The sequence below is a fragment of the Equus quagga genome, chromosome 5 (genome assembly GCF_021613505.1).
Source record: "Equus quagga isolate Etosha38 chromosome 5, UCLA_HA_Equagga_1.0, whole genome shotgun sequence".
Lineage (NCBI taxonomy): Eukaryota > Metazoa > Chordata > Mammalia > Perissodactyla > Equidae > Equus > Equus quagga.
In genome coordinates, this window is record NC_060271.1 from 64347012 (window position 1) to 64370778 (window position 23767).

At 42.7% G+C, this 23767-nt stretch overlaps 2 protein-coding genes across 3 annotated transcripts; both read left to right on the forward strand.

Annotated features, from left to right (window-relative positions):
* Positions 1–8597: 8597 nt before the first annotated feature.
* Positions 8598–12587, forward strand: LOC124239748 (interleukin-36 alpha-like). 2 transcript variants are annotated; one of them, XM_046661982.1, is made up of 5 exons: positions 8598–9065; positions 9152–9265; positions 9784–9923; positions 11629–11842; positions 12313–12587. In XM_046661982.1, exons 1-4 carry the CDS (start codon positions 9056–9058, stop codon positions 11839–11841), a joined length of 477 nt encoding a protein of 158 aa, XP_046517938.1. In that variant the 5' UTR covers positions 8598–9055; the 3' UTR covers position 11842; positions 12313–12587. The 2 variants fall into 2 exon arrangements, with proteins under 2 accessions (XP_046517938.1, XP_046517939.1); XM_046661983.1 differs by having other exon boundaries at positions 8598–8848; positions 8943–9065; positions 11629–12587.
* Positions 12588–15806: 3219 nt separating this feature from the next.
* IL36B (interleukin 36 beta) lies at positions 15807–21719 on the forward strand. The gene is made up of 5 exons (XM_046662221.1): positions 15807–15890; positions 16706–16792; positions 17349–17456; positions 20149–20288; positions 21090–21719. The coding sequence occupies exons 2-5, from the start codon at positions 16777–16779 to the stop codon at positions 21300–21302; spliced, it is 477 nt and encodes a 158-aa protein (XP_046518177.1). The 5' UTR covers positions 15807–15890; positions 16706–16776; the 3' UTR covers positions 21303–21719.
* The last annotated feature ends 2048 nt before the right edge of the window (positions 21720–23767 follow it).

The following is a 23767-nucleotide window of genomic DNA, read 5'->3' on the forward strand; positions in this document are numbered from 1 at the left end:
GTTTATCTTTCCTTTTGGGGACTCCAATAAATGTGATAAATCTTCTCACTTCCTTCCCCACATCTTGTCCACCTTCTTCTGTATTTTCCATCTTTCCTGTGTCTGCTGCAATCTATTTTTCTTCTCATTTATTTCCAATTTGCTAATTCTCTCTTCTATTTTTTCAGCTTTGTTGAGATATAATTGACATATAATATTGTGTAAATTTAAGGTGTACAATCTGATGACTTGATACATATATACGTTATGTAATGATTACCATAATGAGCTTAGTTTACACCTTTATCACATCACATAACTATCACTTTTTTGTGTGTGGTGAAAACATTTAAGATTTACTCTTAGCAACTTTCAGGGGTATGATACAATATTGTTAACTATAGTCAGAATGCTGTACATTAGATCTCAAGAACTTATTCATCTTATAACTGGAAGTTTGTATTCTTTGACCAACATTTTCCCACCTCTCTCCCCCAATGAAATAAAAGCCTAGCACGGAGGGACATGATGGACCCAGGGCAGGCAGCAACCACTCTGGCACTGAGGGACAATACTTTGACCAGCAATGCTTTCTATTGAAAAATTATTGATCAAAAGGAGAAAATGATGAGAGATTTTCACAGATTGAGGTATATGGGGTAACTATTTGAGTTCAAAACCGATTCGGCTTGAACTAGAAAGCCCGACTTGTGGCCTATCAAACGTACATTGTACATCTACTTATCCATTAAAGTATGGAATCTCTCTTGAGATAAGGAATGCACACTTCCCCTCCTATGCCCTATTGGTAACGCCTGGATTAGTCCTTTTCCTGGCATCATGGTCATGTTGACCTGCTAATTTGCAACTGAATACCTCTGTGAAAATGTATCCTAGGTGTGTTTAATGTATCTTCTTTGTTCTGAAAAGATATAAGACTGGAACACCTTCTAAGTCCTTCTCAGGTTATAATCCTCACTTTGGCTCATAATAAACTCACCCCAATTTTGATTTATAGATTGGTTATGGATTATTTTCATCGACACCGCGCATTAAAATTCCTTCACAAGAGCTGAAGATTTCAGGTGAGGGGTTACAGCACCTTGGTGGAACACAGAAATAAGAAAAGAGACGTTGAAGAGGATAGGAAGGAGACAGTTTCACATTACCCCCATCACTCCTCCCTTACAAGAAATGCTGAAAAAATTTCTTCAAGCTGAAATGAAAGGACGCTAATTAGTACCATGAAAATATACAACAGAGTGGTAAAGATAGTATACAGTAAGTATATAGTAAATTCAGAATACTCTAATATTGTAATATGGTGGTGTGCTAATCCTTTGACTCTAGTATAAAGCTTAAAGGACAAAGATATTAAAAGTAACTATATATGTAATAATTTGGTAATAGATACACAATATAAGAAGAGATAAATTGTGATAACAAAAATATAAAATAACAGAAAATGAGTAAAAGGGTAGAGTTTATGTATGTGATCAAATTTAAGTTATCAGCTTCAAATAGACAGTTGTATCTTATAAGATGCTTTATGTAAGCCTCATGATAACCTTAAAGCAAAAATCTACAATAGAAACACAACAGATAAAGAGAAGAAAATTACAGTATACCACTAAGAAAAAATCATCAATTCACAAAGGAAGACAGAAGAAGAGAACGAAAGGAACAAGGAAACTAAAAAAGTCAGAAAATAATTAATAAGATGGCATTTGTAAGTACTTACCTATCAACAATTACTTTACATGTAAATGGATTAAATTATCCAGTCAAAAGACATAGAATGACTGAATGGATAAAAACAAGATACAACTATATGCTGCCTATAAGAGACTCACTTCATATTTAAGGATACACATACATTAAAAGTGAAGATATGAAAAAAGATATCCATGCAAATAAAAACCAAGATAAAGTAGGGGTAACTATATTTATATCAAAGAAAATAGATTTTAAGTCAAAAACGACACAAGAGACAAAGAAAGTAATTACATAATGATAAAGGCATCAATTCACCAAGAAGATATAACAATTGTAAATATGTATGCACCCATCTTGGAGTTGCCTAAATATATCAAGAAAATATTAAAAGATCTCAAGGGAGAAATAGACAACAATATAAAAATATTAGGGGACTTCAATTCCCCACTTTCAACAATGAATAAAACATCCAGACAGAAAATCAATAAGGAAACTTTGGACTCAAACTATATTTAGACCAGATGGACTCAGCAGACATATATAGAACATTCTTTCCAAAAGCAGCAGTTTACGCATTCTTCTCAAGTACATATGGAAAATTCTCCAGAACAGATCATATGTTTGGTCACAAAACAAGCCATAGTAAATGCAGGAAGATTGAAATCATGCCATGTACCTTTCTGACCACAATGGTATGAAATCAATAACAGGAGGAAAACTGAAAAACTCACAAATATGTGGAAACTAAACAACACACTCCTAAACAACCAATGGGTCAAAGATGAAATTAAAAGAGTTATTTTAAATACATATGCCATAAACTGTAATTATTACTAAAAGATTATCTATAAACTCTTATTTCATTTATCTCTAAATCATTTATTCCCAATAATGATGTTTAGATTACCACACAAACTTTATGAGACATTAGACAAAATTAGCTACCATTTAAAGCTATTATTTTGATGACAAATTTCTAAAAGATAATGTGAGCTTATTTGACTAGTAAACCCAGGCTGCATGTCTGCATCATATTCAAATACCGACAACTCTGAGGACATGCTTTTTCAATCAAACCAACAAACTTAAACTTTTCATTAATCAAAGATTAATCAATATCATGTTAACTTAAAAGACATTGGAGTAATTTCTATCACATTTAGAAGTTATGTAAGCACTTGCTTTAAGCCGATTAAAGAGAGCTCTTAATTTTGGCCATATCATCTGCAGGTAAAAATATCACACACATATAGCATACATATAGACACACATACACAGAGACTGCACAGCTATTGTTTTAAAATTACTGCCATGAATCAGATACAAGGCTCCCTAGTTATGAACCCAAATTTTTGTTTTAAGCTTTTTTACTAATATTTGTGGAAAAGACCCTAAAAATGCTAGATTTTGGGCGAGGTTGCTCTTATGGCCATTTTTCTGGTCTTTTTCCTTTTTTCCCCTTCAGTTTTAGGAATTGGTGATAAGCTAGATGACAGTTCCCAGAGAGGTGAGGCCATAATCCTTTTTAAGATAAAAGAACTGGGTGGAATCTGAATTGCCCCTAGAACTGCTCTTTTTTTTTTTCCTCTGAGTGCTTAGTTTTAATTTAATTTAGGGAAGAAGGCCTGGAAAGAAAATTCTTATCAGACTCTGAATATCAGATTTCAGTTTGGCCAAATTTCTGATCCTAAGTTGCTTAAATCCTTTCGAATACCTTGTCAGTTTCAGCCAGGACAAACAGTAACTACCTGGCAGTATAGAACAGCTCCAGTAATCTTTAGCGTAGCAGTTTCCCAGAAAATCTCTCAGAGTCTCATTAATTTGTAGATTATGGAGGTGTCTGTAAAGTCATGGCCTAACGTATTCCTTTAATTACTATTTATAACTTAATTTTCTATTAGCTTTTTGCAACAAAACTTTCAATAAGATTATTTCAGAATGCTGAAGTTTTTGCTTTTTAAGTACACTTTTTAAACGATCTTATCTAATTATCTAATGGCCAATGTAATTCCCCTGAGGCTGGCAGCAGCTTGGGAGGATCCTTAGCCATGAACAGAGTGTAACCCACATTTCTCTCTGACTATCTCTGACTGCAAAATGGGGTTCAGTGCATTTTGTCTGACCATATTTCAGGACCTCTAACTTGACGATTATTAAGCCAAACCCTCAGGACATGAAACAAGCTTGGTAAATATTTTTTTGCTGTTCTTTGCAAATATTTAGAGCTCCTAGAACCTTTAGTTTTTGAGCAATTGTGCTGGAAGTTGGCGAGCTCGACTTTTTAAAAATGTCTTTGTTACCTGGCTCTTAAAAAGGAGCCCCACAGTGGCCACTGTAATTTCAAATTATCCTGGATTATTTTGCCAGCCATTAACAGTTATCCTTATTTCATTAAGCACTTCCAAGCCACAGCACGAAGAGCTGGCCGGAGTTCCGAGGTGAGGCTGCCCACTTGGGAACTCATAGGCTTTTAGAAGTTCGATTTCTTGTTTTTCTTTTAGTTTTGTTTTGCTATGAAGTCTGAACAATTCCTAGGGACAGTGTGGTGGGTCAGAAGTGTGCTCCTTGTGAGTGTTACTCCCTAAAGAAAGGTCTTAAACATGCTCTTACATGCCTTGGTTTCTCCCGCTGGCAGCCTAAAACCGCTGGGGGGTCTCAGAGCTCAGGTGACCAACCCTCATACGAGCTTCCCCGGGCGAGCCTTTAATTAATTAACGTGAATGATAGTGGAGTTCCCTATGGGACCGCTACACATCATGAGGGTTTGACCCTCCAAGACTCCTGCTTAGGTCGTCAGTCACCTGAGAATGCCTTTCAGCCAGGAGGAGCAATGTCCCTTTTCTTTGGAGCTGAACACATCAGTCTCTCATTTCTCTATCAAGCAGTTTGTTCAGAATTTATAGAAATGAAATTCTTCACAATTTAAAGCCAAATTAAAAAGGTCAGCCTTCCCCATTCACTCCAAAGTTCCCCCCAGGCTCCCCTGGCCTAGGAAATTCCCCCAGGTTCCTCTTAACTAGAGTGTGTACCGGTACCCCCTAAGACACCTGGTCTTAAGGTTTGAAACAGCTCATGTAAACTCTGGACCATCAGCTTAAAATAAGGAGGTCTGGGTTTCAGGAAAACTCACCAAGGTCAGCTGAAGAATGCAGTGATCCGGGTCGGCTCAATGGGCCCCTATTGGTGCCGGATGCCTGTTCAGAGTAGATTCTAGGTGGTCTCCCATGGGTTTCTCTGAAATCCTGCTAAGACCGAGAAATGTTGATGCAAATAATCCATAACCAACCTATAAATCAAAATTGGGGTGAGTTTATTATGAGCCAAAGTGAGGATTATAACCCAGGAAGGCCTTAGAAGGCGTTCCAGAGAAGCATGAGTTTCAGTACAGTCTTATATCTTTTTAGAGCAAAGAAGATAGATTAAACACACCCAGGATACGTTTTCAAAGAGGTATTCAGTTGCAAATTAGCAGGTCAACCTGACCATGATGCCAGGAAAAGGACTAATCCAGGTGTTACCAATAGGGTGTTACCAATAGGGCGTAGGAGGGGAAGGATGCATTCTTTATATTAAGAGAGATTCCTTAGTTTAATGGATAAGCAGATGTACAATGTATGTTTGATAGGCCACAAGTCAGGCTTTCTAGTTCAAGCTGAATCGAGTTTGAACTCAGATAGTTACCCCATATAACTCAATATGTGAAAGTCTCTTGTCAATGGATAGTTGTTCAAATTGATGTTTCTGGGAAGGAACGAGCGCTAAAAATTCCTCTGCTGACATCTCACTGATGTGACTCTCTTCTGCTGTGTGCTGTCTGTTGCCAAATACAGGCATTGGCTTATTTTGTTTTATTTATTGTGTTATATAGTTCTAGAGGTGCTGTTTGACTCTTTCAAATCTGTCACCTTTTGTAATTTGCTGTTCTAGAAAAATACATTCATGTTTGTCATTTGCTTCTTAAACAGGTAGGATGATTGTTTTAAACTTGGTGTATAATAATTACAAAATCTGAAGTCTGTGTGGGTATGTCTCTGCTATCTTGCTTTATTTGTTTTGTTTCTTTTTTTCATTCTTGTGATCTTTGCTTGTATGTCTGGTAATCTTCAACTACTTTTGGCTTGTTGCCTTTGTAAAATTATTTGAGAGGCTCTGCCCTTCTCTAAAGAGGCTTTCTCGTTGCTTCTGGTGGAACGTGTCTAGCCTACATTAAACCAAATACCGTTTGAGAGTTCTTGGCTCAAGCAAGCTGTGAGTAAGCAAAGTGGAAATCTTTGTGAGGGCTTGTCCATGGGCGCGGTCTTCCAGGAATGACTACTTTTCTTGACATCTTTCCCTCTTCCCCTTTGTTTGGTACCAAGACAGCCTACTTCCTGGGTCCCAGAGATTGGGGAAAGATGAGGGCGGGTCTAGATCTGGTTTACTTGTCCCCTCCCCAGCCCCAGGCAGACACTGAGCCTTGACCTCTTTTTTTGTGCTGCTTTGACTAGACTACTGGCATGGTGTGTGCTCTATCAGCACAGAGCATAGAGTGGTTTCAATGTTCCTTTATTCCAGAACCTGATTCTATATGTCTGGGGTAGGGCCTGAGATTCTGCATTTCTGACAAGCTGCCAGATGATGCCAATGCTGCTTGTCCATGAGCCACACTTTAAATGTCAAGAATGTACACAACAAGGACAATTCCATCTAATGATTTGGCAATATGTGAACAATAGCCAAATCGAATGGTAGGAATTGTGCTATGGGAGTTGGGAAGGATTTGTGGGGCTGAGTTGACTATATCAGATCTTGACCTAAGTAGCTAAGGATAGATATGGGTGGATAAAGGGATGAAATCCCAAGGCAGATCTAGTTCTGGCTAGCTGAAGAGAGAGGGGAGGCTGTATCTGTAGACTTTATCTCTATGGAATTCTTCTCTTGCAGAAAAAGGTGTTTCCTTCTTCATATTTGACACAATGTCCCTTCTCTGAAGTATCTAACTCTTTGGCTGTAAAGGATGTCACCCGCATACTAGCGAAAATAAGTATGGATCTAGGGCTGTTAGGTATTACCAAAGCCCCCATCACCTCCACTAATGGCACTGTGGACTAAGTGCCCAGGCTGCATAGAGCTTCACGTATCTATAGGATGAAATGAGGAGTATGAAAGGACCCACATCTCAGGTGTGGTTGTGAATGAGTTTGCATTAGTTTATGCAGCATTCATACCAATGTGTCCTGGGTGTTCACTTCTTTGTACATTATGGCAGGACATTTAGCCCCTCCCCTCAAGATATCCAAGTGGGTCCAGTCCTGTGTAGGGGGCATGGAGTGATGTCAAAGGCTCTGGACTTCTTCTTAGAGCATGGAAATCAATTCATGCTAATGGACACCTGGGGGCAGCTTCTCTTCATAAACTCAGCTTGATTCTGAATTCTAGTTTTGCCCCAGGGCCCCTGCTGCATATTTAAATGTGGGTACTTCACGATTCCACACTCCTGAGGGTATGGCTAGAGGCTTCTCAGGATGAGATTGTAATGGCCTTTATATCCCCCTATGCAGTGAGAATCCCTGGGAATGGTATAAGTGTGAACATGAGGGTGTCTTTATGTGGTCAGGTAGGCTGATGAGGTAGCACAAAGGTCAACAGCTAAGATGATCTATTGTTGGTCAGTGCACAAAGGCTGATGGAGATAAAGAGGCTGATCTGGGGTCTGGTGACAGTCATAGGGGAATCACTGGGCCACTTGCTCCAGGAAGCTGTCATGTACTGGGAGTTTTGCATACTTATCTTTAACCCACACTACAGTCCGGCAAGGTGCAATGCATTTCATACAAGAGTCCTCTGAGGATCAGAGATGTGAAAGGACTTTGCCAAGGACACAAGTCTGAAAGTTGCAAAGCCTAATTCTGAATGTGCATCTTTTGAATACAAGTCTCTTGTTTTTGACACTAAACTATCATCTTAGTTTGGGTTCTCTCCATGATAGACTCAGGGAATTCATTTAGAAGATGATCCCAGGAAAGCCAACAAAGGGAACATTAGTGAGCTGGTTACTGTTGTGGGCAACTGGGCCAGGTCCCACTGGGAACCTTCTGAGAAACCCTACCCTTGGCTCACCAGAGGCTGGGGGGGCTGAGACATTTATCCACCAGTCCTTTCCCCCATAGGTTCAGGTTGCCCCTGAGAGGCAAGCCCTGGAGGTATGAAGCTGACAGGTGATGGGAACAGCCGTAGTGGCAGGGAACTCAGGTTGGCTGAAGGATGGGACAGAGCATCAACAGCATTGCCTCAGCTTTCCTTCGTGGGATACCTAATGCATGTGTGCTAGCTCAGGGCACTGCAGCACCTGGGAGCCAGGCTCCCTTCTTCGCTAGTCCAGTGTAGTGATCCAAGTAGTCCATGCAGGGCAGGGTGTCCAGGAGCTGGTCTTGCCCAGGTGAGGCTCCCTTGAGTGGAGAGGCAGCATGCACAGTGGCTCTGAGAAGCTGGAGGAGCGTATGCTGGGTTGTTTTTCCCTGGTCTGGGATTGGCAGAGAATATGGTGACTGTGGAGTAGGAATGACTAGAAACGACACAGGTCTGAAGGGACTCCCTCCCTCAGTCTAACTTGCAACTACAGGGAGCTTCCACTCTTACAAATAACATTTCTGTGTGTCGTTTTGCAGCCTCAGAGTCCAGTCATCGGCACTGGGGCAGTCCTGTAATTTTTCTTTCTTCAAACTCAGTGTTGATGACTATATTTCCTTGTTCTTGCACTTAAAGGCTTGGCATGCCCTCCTTTTTCAGGGTGCACAGACATGTCACAACCATGCTGCGATTTGCATTTATTTACATAAAGCCTTACTGAATCCTCTGACACCAGGAACCAGTGAATACCCAGGGTGCCAGGCAGTCCCAGCCCCAGTGAGGCGGAACCCCCTTCCTTGCTCATGTGGATAAAAGCTTTGGGCCTCGTTGGAGTCAGGGCACCTGAGTGCAGAGAAAGCCACAGTCCATAATAGGGACAGGGGGTCCTCTGTAAACAGGTTACAGGTGCAGCCTGGAGCCGTGAAGTCTGCTACCTTTGATCTGCTCTTGCTTCTGGACCTCTGGTCTTGGCACTCACTGTCTTCTTAGAAGTCTGGGTCTAGGCCTGAATGGGATTCATAGGTACAGCTGCTTCTGCTTGAAGGTAGGCTGGGTCCAAGAAGGTGAGCAGGTGAGGGAGTGAGGTGAGTTCCGGGAGTGTAGATTCTAACAGGCATCATCGTTGGGCTGGTCACTAGCTGTTCTGACTTGGGGTCAAGCTGTGGCTCGGGACTGACTCAGGTGCCCTCGTGGAGTCTGTCTGCACGTAAATATCTCCGCTCTTCGGCAGTTCTGACACACCACCAGCATAATGAGTAGAGGTAAAGATCCACATGAAAGGGCAAAAAGCGGGAAAGGGGATATTCTGTGCCCTTATCCTTACTTTTGCATTTGACTTTCTCTACAGGGCTTTCTGTAGCAGTACCTATTGTGGGGAATATTCAGGATAACAATCATCTGGTGTGGTTCCTTCAAGGCCAGACCCTCCTATCAGTCCCAGGGAAGCACGATAAGGTTCCAGGTAAGTGGACACGGTCTGTTGAAGGCAGCCCCTTTGGGCTAGAACTGTGGTGGGTCTTGTGCTCAGCTTTTCATTTCACTATTAAAGAGGCTTGTTGACTGGGCCTATCCGGAGAGAAGAGCATCTCACAGGCAGTAATGAGCCAGAGGGTGATCAGAGGGTTATTCTGTGACTATGGTCAGGAAGTCAGAGGAGAGAGAAGAATCAAGGGAGACTGAATGGTTGGCCTGTGGAAAATGGCAGAAGACTCTGTGAAACTCCAAGGAGTAGGACTAGGACAAAAGAGAGGGATCTAAGGGCAGACCAGTTTTGAATCCATGAAAGGCCGACTTTTCTAATGGATGGAGTTCCCTCGGGATGGAGATGGAGGTATGTCTGGGGTAGGTGGTGGGCGACAGGGTGACCACTCGGTGGGTATCAGTTAGCAGATTCCAGCCTCTATTGCCCTTATAGCCCTGGGTCAGGGATGCCGCCTTGGAAACGACACCTGAATGCCACTCTTCGGGTTGTGTTCACAGTCACTGTCGCCATAGTCCCATGCAAATGTCCGGAGACTCTTGAGAAAGACAGAGGGAATCCCATCTACCTGGGAGTGAAGGAGCCCGAGTTCTGCCTGTTCTGCACAAAGGTCGGGGATCAGCCCGCGCTGGAGCTCAAGGTGAGTGTGGCAAACAACGGTCTTGTCAAGGAGTGACTAGGAGAGGAGAGCTCATTTATTTTACAAAGTGCTCATTTGATGGAAACTCTAGATTTTGTAATCTTTTTTTGGTGAGGAAGATTGGCCCTGAGCCAACATCTGTTACCAATCTTTCTTTTTGCTTGAGGAAGATTGTCGCTGAGCTAACATCTGTGCCAGTCTTCCTCTATTTTGTGTGGGATGCCGTCACAGTGTGGCTTGATGAGAGGTGCTAGGTTTGCACCCAGGATCCAAACCTGTGAACCCTGGGCTATTGAAATGGAGTGCAGGAGCTTAACCACTACGCCACCAGGCTGGCCCCTAGATTTGGTAATCTTTTAAAGGCCAATTTATTATCCTTATGTATATTTATTTTTGGTTCTTTTTGGGTTGTATGTGTCATGAAAGAATAAGAAAAAATTACAGGGATGTTTTGAAACTCATCTGCTAAAATCACGTATTATTTTATTTATAAAAATAATTTGGCAAGAAGAAAGGTTTTTAGAGTTATTCTTAACTCCAATAGAATATACATAGAGAAGATATAATAGTATATATATGTGTGTGTGTATATACTATTACATGTGTAATATATTACATATGTATTACGTATGATATATTACATGTAATACACATGTAATAGTATATACACACACACATATATATACACATATATATACACACACATACTCATTTATATACACATATGTCATGTGCAGGTAAAACCAGCAAGGACATTTTTAGAAGTTAATTATCACAAGGTGGATAAGCATATTAAAACATCTTTTTTTATAAGAACTAGTTTGCAATTTTAAGTTAATGAACATAATTCTCTGAGCAAACATTTTAATAATTGCTATTCTCCATTATTAAAAAAATAAGTCATAGGAAGATCACAAATCAGGGCTCTGTGTTAAAGGAAATCTCTTGACCCTTTTGAGCAAACAAGCACAGGCAGACGCTCAATTTAATGACAAGTTATAAAACAGTGGCTTTCAACCAGGGGCAATTTTGGCCCCCTGGGCCATTGTCAATGTCTGGAGATACTTTTGGTTGTCACAGCTGGGTGCTGGGGATATGTTACTGGCATCTGGTGAGTGGAGGCCAAGGATTCTGCTAAACCTCCCATCATACACAGGACAGCCCTGATGACAAAGGATTATCCCACCCAGAAGGTCAGTAGTGCTGAGATTGGAGAGACTTGACCTAAAACAGTTATGTTTTAATTCAAAATTCATGGCAACTGTGATGTCAATATTCTTTGGATTTCTCCATTTCTAAGCAAGAGGTAGTGGCTAAACCAGTGCTTTGCATTCTCAAAAACTTTTGTGTCAACATTGTCTTCTTTCAAAGCCTCACATTAAAAACCATTGAAATTTGTGGCCTAAGGTTTCAACCACAATCTTAACAGAAATAAAGTATTTGAGGCCTATGATTCTTTTTTGTTGAGGTCACATTGGTTTACACCATTATATAAATTTCAGGCGTACATCATTCTATTTTGACTTCTGCGTAGACAGCATTGCATTCACCTACAGTTTTCAGTCCCAGGGTATGAAGCAGTGGTCTCCGGGGCTGCTTTAATGAATGGGCAAGGCTGTCTTGGATAGAAACTGTCAGGGTGTGGAGAATGTGGAGCAATTCAAGCAGTCACGTTTTGCCCTGGGGCCGCCTTCTCACCCTTCAGAAGCAGAACATAATGGAGCTGTACAACCGACCGGAGCCCGTGAAGCCCTTCCTCTTCTACCACAACCAGACTGGCAGGACCTCCACCTTCGAGTCCGTGGCCTTCCCTGGCTGGTTCATCGCCGCCTGTGCCACAGGAGACTGTCCTCTCATTCTTACCCAAGAACTGGGGAAAGCCTATATCACTGACTTTGAGTTCACTACACTGGCTTAAGGTCAGTTTGGGGTTGCAGATGGCTCTCCATGCAGAGAATCTTGCCTTGGTTTCCTCCATTTTAGCTTTTAAGGTGCTTCTGAGATGAACGTTATCATACTGACCCATTCAACAAGGGGGAGCAGAATTGTCACAATTATGTCCGATTTTCAGAAGTAGAAATCAGGTTAAATGGAGAGTAAGCAGTCAAATTTTAGGCTAGACTAAGAAGGAAGCGTCTGTGGTTGGGCTTTTCACACAAGGGTATCTTGCTGTACCCCAAAATATTCATGCAGTCACCTAAGCGTTGGGCGAGGCTATATGCCCTCTCCCAGGGGCCACGTGGAAAATAGTCCAGGGATACTGAGGGTCTTTGCCAAGGCCACATAGCAAAAATAAGGCACAATTACAAAAATAATAAAGAAAACTCTGCTTCACACACTTGCTAATACGACTTCAAATAAGAAATGAGGGGGATTCTTCCATTTGTAGTCCAGGTCTCCGGATTTTCAGATGTGTTGTTCTGTGGCGTTGGATCAAGACCTTCTGGATCTGCACAGGAAGAGGCAGACATAGACGTTCCATCAAAAAGAAGAGACTCAGAAGAGAAAGCCGAGCCCCTCCTGGGCTTGGTTTATGTCTCCGTGAAGTTATTTATTCTGCTGGGTTGAATAAGAACTAGTGTTGTTTATGAAACTTTCACCTAAAGGGTTACCACTGGATCTCAGAAAGAGTTAAATTTGTGAAATAAAAGTTTTTTCCTTTCAGTTGCTCTGTTATGAGTGGAATGACTTTATGAAATATCATGGTTGTAATACTGATTCCTCGCATTTATAAGGAGTTTTATAGTTTGTAAAGCAGATTCTCATGAAGTCTCTCATTTCTAAGAAGAACTCAGTAGGATTGTTGGGGAATATGGCCTCTTCCTAACCTCAGGTCTCCCCAGGACTCACAACTGGGGTGGGTAGTAGAAATAAGGCGTCATTAATAGAAATCATGCTCCATATTTCAATGCATAATGCTGGTGCACAGCTAACTGAAATATTTCCCCGTCCTACCCCAGCAAGGGTTTCTGAGTCTTTCATGGATTTCTCCCATGCTCGCAAAATGTAACCTGACATGGCTCCCATGCATCTAGAACATATTTATTATAAAGGCTTATCTGTTCTTTTTTTTTTTGGTGAGGAAGATTCACGCTGAGCTAACATCCATTGCCCATCTTCTTCTTTTTTCTCTGCTTAAGGGAGATTGTCCCTGAGCTAACATCTGTGCCATTCTTCCTCTATTTTGTATGTGGGATGCCTCCAGAGCATGGCTGATGAGTGCAGTAGGTCCATGCCTGGGATCCGAACCAGCAAATCTGTCCCACCAAGCAAATCTGGGCTACCAAAGCAAAGCGTGGGAACTTTAATCACTTGGTCATGGGGCCAGCCCCTGTTCTATCTTTTTATGAAATCAGGTTTCTTCCCACATAATATCAGTGAACTTCTCTGTAATATGGTGATCTTTAGTCCCTGTAGTCTTGTGATTTTTCACTTTCCATCATAGTTTTACTTGTCTACAAGATTTGGAGAAATATGTGGGGATACTATTTTCCCAAACACATTGATAACTTCGAAGGCCCTACAAGCATAGCCCCAAACTCCTCATCCCATCCTGATATCTTCTGCCTTTCCTCATTTGAGTGATCACATTCGTGTCAGAGATTAGACTTCTTCCTGGCTACAGCACAGCACTCCCTGAGCTTTTCATTTCTCATGGTTCCTACAAAAAGGTAGAAATGCTTCTCCTGCCTTTCCATATGTAGGTAGTTTCTCTAGAGCTGTGGGGTGACCAGGACATAGGAGAGTGAAAAGGGTTCTATTAATAATTACACGGGGGTGATGGGCATAAACTGGGACACTCTTGGACCAACCGGGAGGTATAGTCTCCTGGGTGCAAGGTTAGAACCCATGTCAGGCCCTCTTCAGAACTTCCTCCACACACCCGCCCAGCCGAGGAGCCAGGGTGAGCCCGTGGGTCTCTAGGTACATCAATCATCCAGCTGGAGGTGAAGCTCCCGGTGTCCCCTACCTGTCTGAGAGATTATCTCGGGGCACTCCATCCCTCATATGGGATGGGAGAGCCTCCCCCCAACCCTCTTCATGAGGAGGGCAGAAACTCACCATGTCTCACTACACCTCATGCCTTCCCTACAAGGCAGCCCACTCTCTTTCTCCCCAATCTTCTCTTATTCATGAGAATGCTTCATTCATTCCTTTGTTTATTCAACAAATATTTATGAATTCCAATAACAGACCAGACACTGTTCCAGAACTGAGGACATAGTTTACAAGACAGACAATTTCCCTTCTCTCTCCCCAATCTTTCTCTTATTCATGAGAATACTTCATTCATTCCTTTGTTTATTCAACAAATATTTATGAATTCCAATCATGGACCAGACGCTGTTCCAGACATTGAGGACATAGTTAACAAGACAGACAATTTCCCTGGCTCCATGGAGCTGGTATTTTGGTTGTGAAGATAACACACACATGGATGCCTGCATACATGCATACATATCCATGGCCATGGAGACATACATTTTATGAAAAAAATAGTAGAGAAGAATGAGGGATTAGAGCATGAGTGGCTGGGCTCTTGTAGATAGCGTGGTCAGGGAAGATCTCATTTAGAGGTTGGCTTTTTTGCAAATACAAGGAAGAAGTAAGGGAGTGAACTCCATGATGCTCTGGGGAAGCCCATTCTTGCAAAGAAACAGGAAAGACTCCTGGTGAGGATGAGCTGTCTGGGTGGGAATATCAGCAGGGCCCTAGTGCAGCTGGAGCATGAAGAGTCAGAGGACAGGGATAGAAGATGTGTGGAAGGCTCACGTGGGCTTATGTGAGCCGTGGTGAGAGCTTTGATTATTATTCTGGGTAAGGTACGAAGCCATCAGAGAGTTCTGAGCAGGGAAGTGATAGGACCACGTTTTGCATCTTTGATCCTGCTTACTGCTGGGTGGACGTTTAACTCGAGGGAGGTAAGAACAGAAGCAGGGACACCAGTTAGGGACTAGTGTAATACTCCAGGGGAGAGAGTTAACGGTGGATTTCAGAGAACAGAATCATGGCCAGTGGTTGTGAGTTAAAAGGAAGCATAGAATTTAGGCATAGAACGAGTAGAATTTTTTGACATTTAGGACTGGCCAAAAATATTGGGTTTCAAGGGTAGTGACTGCCTTTCACTGCCAATGTTGAGGCTGAGTCTGATTCCTAATTCTGAGTTAGGAGACCACAAGACCTACAAAGTCCCTCCTCTGACATGTCTCCTCTCTTGGACACAGCGCAGGTTTCAATATCTACCACTGAACCCAAGGCCTCCCGTGTGTCTCAGCCAGCACAAAGTGCAGGAGACAACGACCCCGAAAAAGCACATAGTGGTTAAGAACACAGAGACATGGCTTTTAACTTGGCTAAATTTATTAGTACCTATGTGACTTTGGGTAAGTTTTGTCATCTCTCAGGGCCTCTGTTTTCTTACATAGGAAATAAAAATTCATGGCTTCTAAAGGGTTGTTGTGAGGATTAAAAGATTAATCAAGTAAATCTCTTACAACTTTATTAGACACAGAATAAGCTCTCAATATTGGTTATGTGAAACTCCCGAAAGAACTGTGAATTGTCCAAAATTAGATGTGAACGAGGCTATGTTTCATGCAGTCAGTGAATCAAGAGAGCCACACGTCTGCCTCCAAGCCTATCCAGAAGGAAGTTCTCTTCCTTAACTCAGCATCTGGCCTCATCTGTATTTCCTCATTGTTGTTTCTTGATATTGCTCTCTTCTGGTTTCTCCGGGACCCCAGATGGGCCACACCTCTGTTGCCTCCCCGTAACCCATTGAAGCCTCAAGGGACCTCTGTGCCAATCCAGCTTTCTTGTTGAAGTGGGCACACCCAGAGCCAGGAAATGACCCTCCTTCCTTGCTCATTAAAAGGGCTGGGAGTCCTAGATAGCTCGCTAGAGCCCTTGGATGCAGGTAGAGCCTCAACTTTGGATCCAGAGACAAGAACATCTCTTTGGACAAAGGTAACTTTTGCTGCTCAGAACCCATGTGTGGGGAACCTTTCACGGCTCTGTGTAGTCTTGAGGAGGCTCCGGGGGTCTTGGTCTAAGGCACAGGGTATCAGAGGAGCTGGGGCTGCTTCCAAGAGTGCAGGTGGTGGTTTGCTCACCCTCTTTCTAGGAATAACTATTGAATCAGGCACTGAGGATTGTGAGACAGGGAGGGGTGCGAACAACTGGTTCTCATCATGGGAAGTTTGTGGTCTTCTTGGGGAACTGTCCTGGTGCCCTAACCAGAAGCCCAGAGACAGATGTCGCCTGACAGTCAAAACAGCTAACGGGGCCTGTGGATGTCCATGTGCAGGATCCTTAGAGATGCCTCTTTGGATGAGGAATCTTTGGGGAAGATGGGGGCCGGAGAGAGAAGTTTGCTGTCAGTAATTTAATGTTCAAGCTTCAAGTTGGGATAATCTGATGACTTATAGTTATGTGGAGGGCTAAATGGACATAGATACGTACTCTCCCTTCCTTCCCATAAACCCAGAGACTCTCTGTTCTAGAAGGTGCCTGGGGTGATGGTCTGGAACCTCCTAAAAATTCCAAATGTGATGGATGGAGGTCATCCAAAGGCTATCGCAGCCTGGAGTACCAGGACCACCCAGCCATGACAGAGATGGGAGCTTCCTTTTGGGGTTTTCTGGCCTTGGAACATGCTCTTCCTATCTTAGTCTCGAATATGCATTTGCGACGGGATCTCAGGGCAGGATTTTTACACAAAATTCCAGGGGAGAGGGAAGAGAAATAGATAACATGTTTTTCTTCTCTTCTTTCCACGCAAGACCAACTCCTGACGACCTTCTCTCCACCATCTGATTTACCTTGTCCTCTTCACAGAAGTCCTGAAGCCAACATGGCCACCCCACAGTGTAAGTGATGAATTGCAAACCAGCTTGGAAATATTTCAATCTTGCCTCACCAAAGACAATAGGGTACAAGAGCCCCTATCATTTGCTTAGCTACAAGTGTTTTTGCTCTTGCTAAATTGCTTAGACAGTGAAACCTGCGTTTGAAAATCTCAGAGCATTTAGCTTTTCTCTTATTATGTGTATTTAGAATTGCTTATTTATTTTGATAAAGAGGGTAAAGAAAAAAGCAAACAACATACTGATGTCCAATTTAAATATTTTTGGTTTTGTTACTAGCCAGAGACTATCAATCAGAAAAAGACAAGTCACTGATAACCCTAGAAATGAGGTGAATCCTGAAAATCTCTTGGGACCATGAATGCATGTAGATCCTTTCAGGTGCTTTGATCCACAAACTGGCTTCTGCCTAATTTCTCTCCCTTTCTCCTTGTAGCCACCCTTTCTCAGAGCAGTAAGCCTCTCCCAGAGTTCAAATCTATTATTACCAGAAAGCAAGCGGAATCCTGAAGTCTGTAATAACCTCATGTGTTTTTTGTACTTTTCTGTCACTTGGCAGTGAAGCAAATTCCTGACTGCTTTCATGTTCGTGATCCTCTACAAATGGTGTGGGTTGTGGAGGGAGATTCTTTGATGGCAGTTCCTTTCAACAACAATGTCAAACCCGGTGAGTAACAATTGAAGCCACTGGTTCCTCTTTAATGGACACCAGCTCCACCAGTGATGGGGCTGAGCTTGCATGAGCCTGGCCATTGGCCTCTCCTACTTCTGAGCACCAGCCCAATGTCCACAGGAAGGGCAAGGAAGGGCAAGATGGTTCCCTCCCACAAAGGAAATCCCATACCTAGAAATGAAGATGCGAGGGATTGGCAGCTTTTCTTACTGGGAGAAAATGTCTTCAGACAAGAAGGGATTGTCCATTCAAGCAGCAGCTGACCTTCCTCTTGGAGTTTCTTTCCTTTAAATTCCAACCATTGCTACCTGTGCCCTCAGATTCAAACTCCATCATCTTTCCACCACCAAACCTACCCAATTTTTTAACCTGGTGTCCTCTTTTCTAATAATGGGGGAATATTCCTTCCTCCCATCAAAAGTCAGATCATCTCAGCTTCTTTCCCTTTCTCTAGGGCTTCAATGTTTAATTATTAAACTAAATTAATTAATTTAATTCCTCTCTTCCCTGCATATTCCACCTTTGTCTGTCTACTGGGTCCTTTCTATCACTGACAGACATGCTCTAATATAATATTTCCAGGCTTAATACTAAAAAGCTTCTCGTGATTCCCATGTTTCGTTCTTACCACCATTCTATTTTCCTATATACTGATCTATATCCTGTTCTATATGTCAATCATAGCCAAACTTCATGGAAGAGTTGGCTGCAGAGCTCGCCTCCATTTCACCTCCTGTTCATGCTTACATCAAACAATATGACTTCTGAACTATTTGACCAACCCCCTCAAGCTCCTCTTTCCAATGTCCACAGATGTACTTCTCTGCCCTCACATTTGGTTCCTCAGCTGCAGTCATAATAATTGAGAACTCTTTCTTTCCTGAACACTCTCCATCTTCTCCTTCTGTGAGAACATTCTCTGTGGTTCTCTGGCTCCTCTTTTGCATTCTCCTTTCTGACTCTACTTTCTCTATAAAATCTCCAAATGCTGGGGATCCTCAGATGTCAGTCTGCAATCATTACACAACCCCTCTGAAGGGATTGTAAGCTGGTCTCTTGGACTGATGTATTTGCCTTTTCACTCTGGCATTTATGCTTCCAATTCAGATGTCTCCTTTGAATAGTTTACTCACATCCTTTTGCTGGCCTCTCAGTCGTCTCTGACTTCATCTATCCCAAGTAGGTCTATGGATGTGATGTCTCAAAACTGCTGACAGAACCAGTCTTCCCCATGCCTGTTAGCTACCATCATCCTGCCAGCTGGAGCCAGAAATACAGGAGACATCCTTGATTCCTCCTTTTCCTCAATCTCCATCCAATCCCTCAGAAAAAGCTGATGAGTCTCTGTGCAAAATACACCTTATTTCTAAGACAATATCATCATTCAGCTGGACCACTGCCATCACTTCTTCACTGCCCTCCCTCTCACTTCATTTGTGAAGCCTCCCATCCATCCTCCACAAAGCATCAAGAGTGACCTTACTATGTTGATTGAGTACTATCATTCCCAAGTGTTTGTGTTGCGGGGGGGAGGTGCAGGGTTGGGGGAAGTGAGGAGATCTCAGGCACACCAGTCTTATTTCAGGGCCTCGAACTCACCAAGCTCTTTTGCATGGAGGGGTCTTTCTTTTCCTTTCCCTCTAATACCTTCCCTCCAGACCCCTTCTACCATCCTGTTACCATTTCTTCAGATACTAGCTCCCTCTTAGCTTTAAGGTCTTGGTTTGAATTTCACCTTTGCAGAGAGGTCTGTCGTGATTTCTATCACAATTTGGTCTCTCTCCTACTGTCCCAGGCTTTGATCACTTCCCTCAAGAGGGTGTTGCAATTTATTGTAGTTCTTGTCATTTCTCTGCTTAATTTTTTCATCTCATTTTCCATGGGGGCAATGACAGTGTCTCTCTTGTTCTTAGTTAAATCTTCAGTGCCTTGTCCTGGGTGGGCATTCAATAAGGAGTGCTGAGTGGATGAATTCTCTGCCCCCTGCCCGGAAGGACAGATACAGAATGCCCAGGCTCCTGAGAATCACCTGCTAAATTAGTTGGGAATTTAATTCAGCTGAATTTAAATTTAAATCAGCTGATAGAGACAGAAACCCTACATGACTGGGACTTAAATAAGATAGGAAGTTCTTTCTTTCTCACATAAAAGAAGGCTGAGCAGCCAGGCTGAGGCCGATCTTGTGGCTCCATGATGCCACCAGAGTCCAAGGATTCTAGCCTTCTGCTTTATCAACCTTAATGTCCCCTCAACCACCATCTAAGTATTTAAAGGGGGCAGTAAGAAGACACAGGGTATAAGAAAGGAGCTCCTCCCAGCTGAGTCAACTCCTTATATAGAACATTCTTAGAAATCCCACGCAACACTTCTACTTATATCTCATGGGCTACAACTTAAGCATATGGTCAAAATCAGCTGCAAATGTGGTGGGAAATTTTATTCTTATTTTGGGGAAGCAATGTGCCCTGGTGACAACTGGGGTTCTGAGGTTAAAGAAGTAAAAAGGAAATGGGTTTCAGACAATGATGAAGGCTATTTGCAACATGGCTAATTGGAGGCAACTTCTGGCGGAGTCCTGGCTGCTCAGTATCCTGCTGGCTGGGAGGAATAACTGAGATGCCAGAAGGACTGGCCTTTCTGCTACTCGGAGCTTGACACCTGTTTCTATCTTCCCTTGTGTTTCCAGTCAGTCTTGACATAATATCATGTACAGATGAAAAATTGCATGATGAAGCAAAAGGTAATCCGGTTTACCTGGGAATCAAGGGCACAAATCACTCTCTCTTTTGTGCAAAAATTCAAGGCCAGCCTACTTTGCAGATCAAGGTGAGTGGTTGTGCAGCTAATGAGAGAAGTATTGTGAGATGGACTTTTTATTTCATTTAATATGTTACTGAATAAAAATAGCATTTTTTTGATGCTTTATATTCAGTGTAAGAAAGGAAATCTGACCTGGCTGATCCCCGAATCAATCCATACTACCTTTGGAATGGGCGTAACACTTATTTTAATGTCAGAGCATTCTCTGAAAGCCAGAGAACACCCCCATGGGAATGTTTCAGAAAGGCTGAGGAAGGGTGGTTTCTCCATCCTCAGTGCTCCTTAGCTGCCTCCCAGAAATGCTCTGGGGTGATGAGGTGCTTCCATTTAAGCAAAGGCCACTGTACGGCACAGGAGACGGGGGGCCGGGGTTGTTAATCTGGATCTTGCATATTACATGCCTATGGTCCTTGTACTGAAAGCAGAATTTGTAGTTATGAAGCTAATCCTTCTGCTTATGATGGAATCTGTAATGTATCAATGCACTTGGAGGTTGGGAATCACGTAAGACTGGTCTGAACCTGCAAATGGGTGCATACCAGGAGCACCCACGAAAGAGAGTTGAACTTCCCTCTGTTCTCAGGGAAGATAGTGCTGTCTCAAAGAATCAGAAGTACTTTGTGTCATGGGATCTTGGGGTGGAGCCAAGCTATTGGGAACCAGTAGGTTGCCTGCGTTGACACCTAGTGTCCTCCTTTCATCTGCCTCTGTCCCTCCCTTTGGGGAAAGCAGTCACTTCTGGGGCTGAGTCAGTTTAGCTCCCTCCTTCCAGTAATATTCTTTAATAAGCCTCTTTTCTACTCCTAGGAGAAAAATGTGATGGACCTGCACGATATGAACGAAGGGCAGAAACCTTTTCTCTTTTTCCGCATTATAGAGGGCACCACCTCTGCCTTTCAGTCATTCTCCTGCCCTGGCTGGTTCATAGCCACCTCCTCCACGGCCAGACAGCCCATCACTCTCACCAAGGAGAGGGGCGGAACTGAAAACACTAACTTCTATTTAGAGCCTGAGCACTAAGTCCAGCCTGGGCTGTGGGGGGCTGATTCCAGGACAGAGAAGCAAGCAGGCAGAGAAGCTTCTGTTTGAAAACACAGTCAGTCATGTTAAGAGATCACCATGCACAGATGCCCACACATGGCCCACCTCATTTTCATCACCCAAAACCACCTCCTCCTCTGGACATCCATTTCTGCCCCATGTCCCCCATTTGAACGCCATCCCAATATGAAACCTAAGAGTCACTTTTTATTCTCTCCTGATCTTGTCCCACCATCCACCTGGTTGCCAAGTCCAGTTAAATCAACATCCCAAAAGCTTCTTGTACACAGCAGTCTCTTCTCATTCCTTCTGACAACCTACGGCCTAGAGATGTGAATTTAAAAAACTTTTGTTCATACAACCCTATTAATAAAAAAACATTGTTTATTAATTCTATGCATGTTTATTATAAATATTGTAATATATATTCTCAAAGATAAATCAAAAGGGTAAGATGAATGTGAAATAAAAATTTTTATGTCTTGATAATCATGATGGATTCATAATAACATTAGTTAATAATTTGACACACAGTATATGCTTTGGTTAAAATTAATTGTTAACTGTAATGAAAGTAAATCAATCCATATTTCAAAGAACCACTTGTATCAGTTTGAATTTTTTAAGGCAACTTCTCAGAATTTATTGTACTGTCCTTATTTTATTTTATAAAGTGGCTGGAAGTAGAAGCATCAGCTACGATATTTTCTGGTTGTTATGTATGTTTTTGGAATTTTAGTAGAAGCTTCAGGCAACAGTTTATTGGGATGCCTTTAAGCCAGTTGTCCATTTTGTGAGGGTTACTTTAGTTAAGGCCTATAATATAATCTACAACTTCACTTAGCCAATCACATGTAAATTGCAATTTACTGTAATATACTGAACATGAATGTGGCATGACAGGCTCTCTTCTCTCAGGAGACCTTGCTCTTCTTGGCACAGGACAAGCAAGGCTATTGGGTTTTGCAATTGGGTACCCATTGCTAACCAAGTTCCAATTTCTCAGCCAGGCATAATCTGTTCCAAACCTATCCTTCTGGCATTACCTCCTGTTGCTTCACTGTCCACGATTCTGTTTGAGATAATCCTTGAACCCCACCTTATATCCTGTGAGCCTTCCTTTTACTCCAGTCATTGCTGTGCAACTAGCTTTGGGAAGCTTTAACCTGACAGTGTGTCATCTCTGCTACACCAACCCCCTGTCTCTGCTCTGGGGCTCCTAGGACACCCGGGGAAGGACACTTGCAGGAACCTGCTTGGCACTCACACATGCACAAACCTGGAAATAAGGGGGAGCTGCTCCATGAAGAACCCTTGACCGAAGCGGGAGTGGGAGCGGGTGGGGAAAGGCTACTCTCTTTGATCATTCTGGTGGACAATTCTGAGATGTATTCTACCCACATGGTTCCTCAGAGTCTTGAGTCATAGTCACCCTCCACAGTGCTGAGGTCAAGAATGCACCCTTGCATTGGCTTTCCTCATTTCCCTCCTTCAATTTCCCCAGTCCCTACTCCTGTTCTCTGTGGATGCTTCTTATCACCCTGCATTCAAATCTTTATCTCAGGCTCTGTTTTCTGGTGTAAACTCAGACTAAGAGTCAACCAAAGTGAGCTTCTTTTCTTTACTAACTACTCCAAACACGTTGGATTTCTTCCCTCCATGCCTCCACTAATGCTTTTGCAAGCATCTCAAACACTTTCATCACTATGCATCTCACCTGCCTTTTACTAACATCCTACATCTGTCCGAAGTTCTCAGGGGCCTCTCCTCAATTTCCCAACCAAATGCAGCATCTTATTGAGAGCTACAGCACTTTTGCTTTCTCGTGTGACATTTCCTTTGTTAGAGTTTGTGCTATAGTTTTTAATCCTTGTCTTGGTCTCTTTGCTCTCTTCTCCTCAACCAAATTCTAGGTACATAGAGGTCAGAGATTGTGTCTTTTACATTTATATACTCCCTTTGGAAGCCAAATCTTGCCTCGTATGTAACGATTTCTTTAAAAAATTTTGTTGAAATAAATGAGTTCTCATTGCAGGTATTAGCATTTTCCATCGATACTGAAGCATGTCAGGGTAGAACTTGCTTTATGATGTCGGGGCCAGACCAGCAAGAAGTGTCCAAGGATCTGCAAAGCTCCTCAAAGAAGGTAGAGAAGGAAAACACAGGAAGGCTGGTTAGGAACTTCCTTGTCTCAACTCTTCTTCCTCTTCCCCACATGCCAATCTGACCCTAGAGGACCGTGACTATGCTAGGACATCCATTTAGGAGGGGATGGCTGCAGAAACAAAGCACAACTTAGAGCATTCCAGAGGGCCTGCAGCCAGTGTCCACTGACTCGAAGGCATCTCCCTCCCAGAGGACTCTGTGTACTGCCCAAAGCTTTGTATTTTGTCCAAACCCTCACCCACATGCATTCATGTATATTCACAACTGTTTAGGAGCAC

Bases quoted from the DNA above. Each gene is read 5' to 3' on its own strand.
- LOC124239748 (XM_046661982.1), top strand. The intron at 9,266-9,783 runs GTAAGTGGACAC...TTGTGTTCACAG, and splicing joins GAAGCACGATAAGGTTCCAG to TCACTGTCGCCATAGTCCCA. The intron at 9,924-11,628 runs GTGAGTGTGGCA...CTCACCCTTCAG, and splicing joins AGCCCGCGCTGGAGCTCAAG to AAGCAGAACATAATGGAGCT.
- IL36B (XM_046662221.1), top strand. The intron at 17,457-20,148 runs GTGAGTAACAAT...TTGTGTTTCCAG, and splicing joins CAACAACAATGTCAAACCCG to TCAGTCTTGACATAATATCA. The intron at 20,289-21,089 runs GTGAGTGGTTGT...TTCTACTCCTAG, and splicing joins AGCCTACTTTGCAGATCAAG to GAGAAAAATGTGATGGACCT.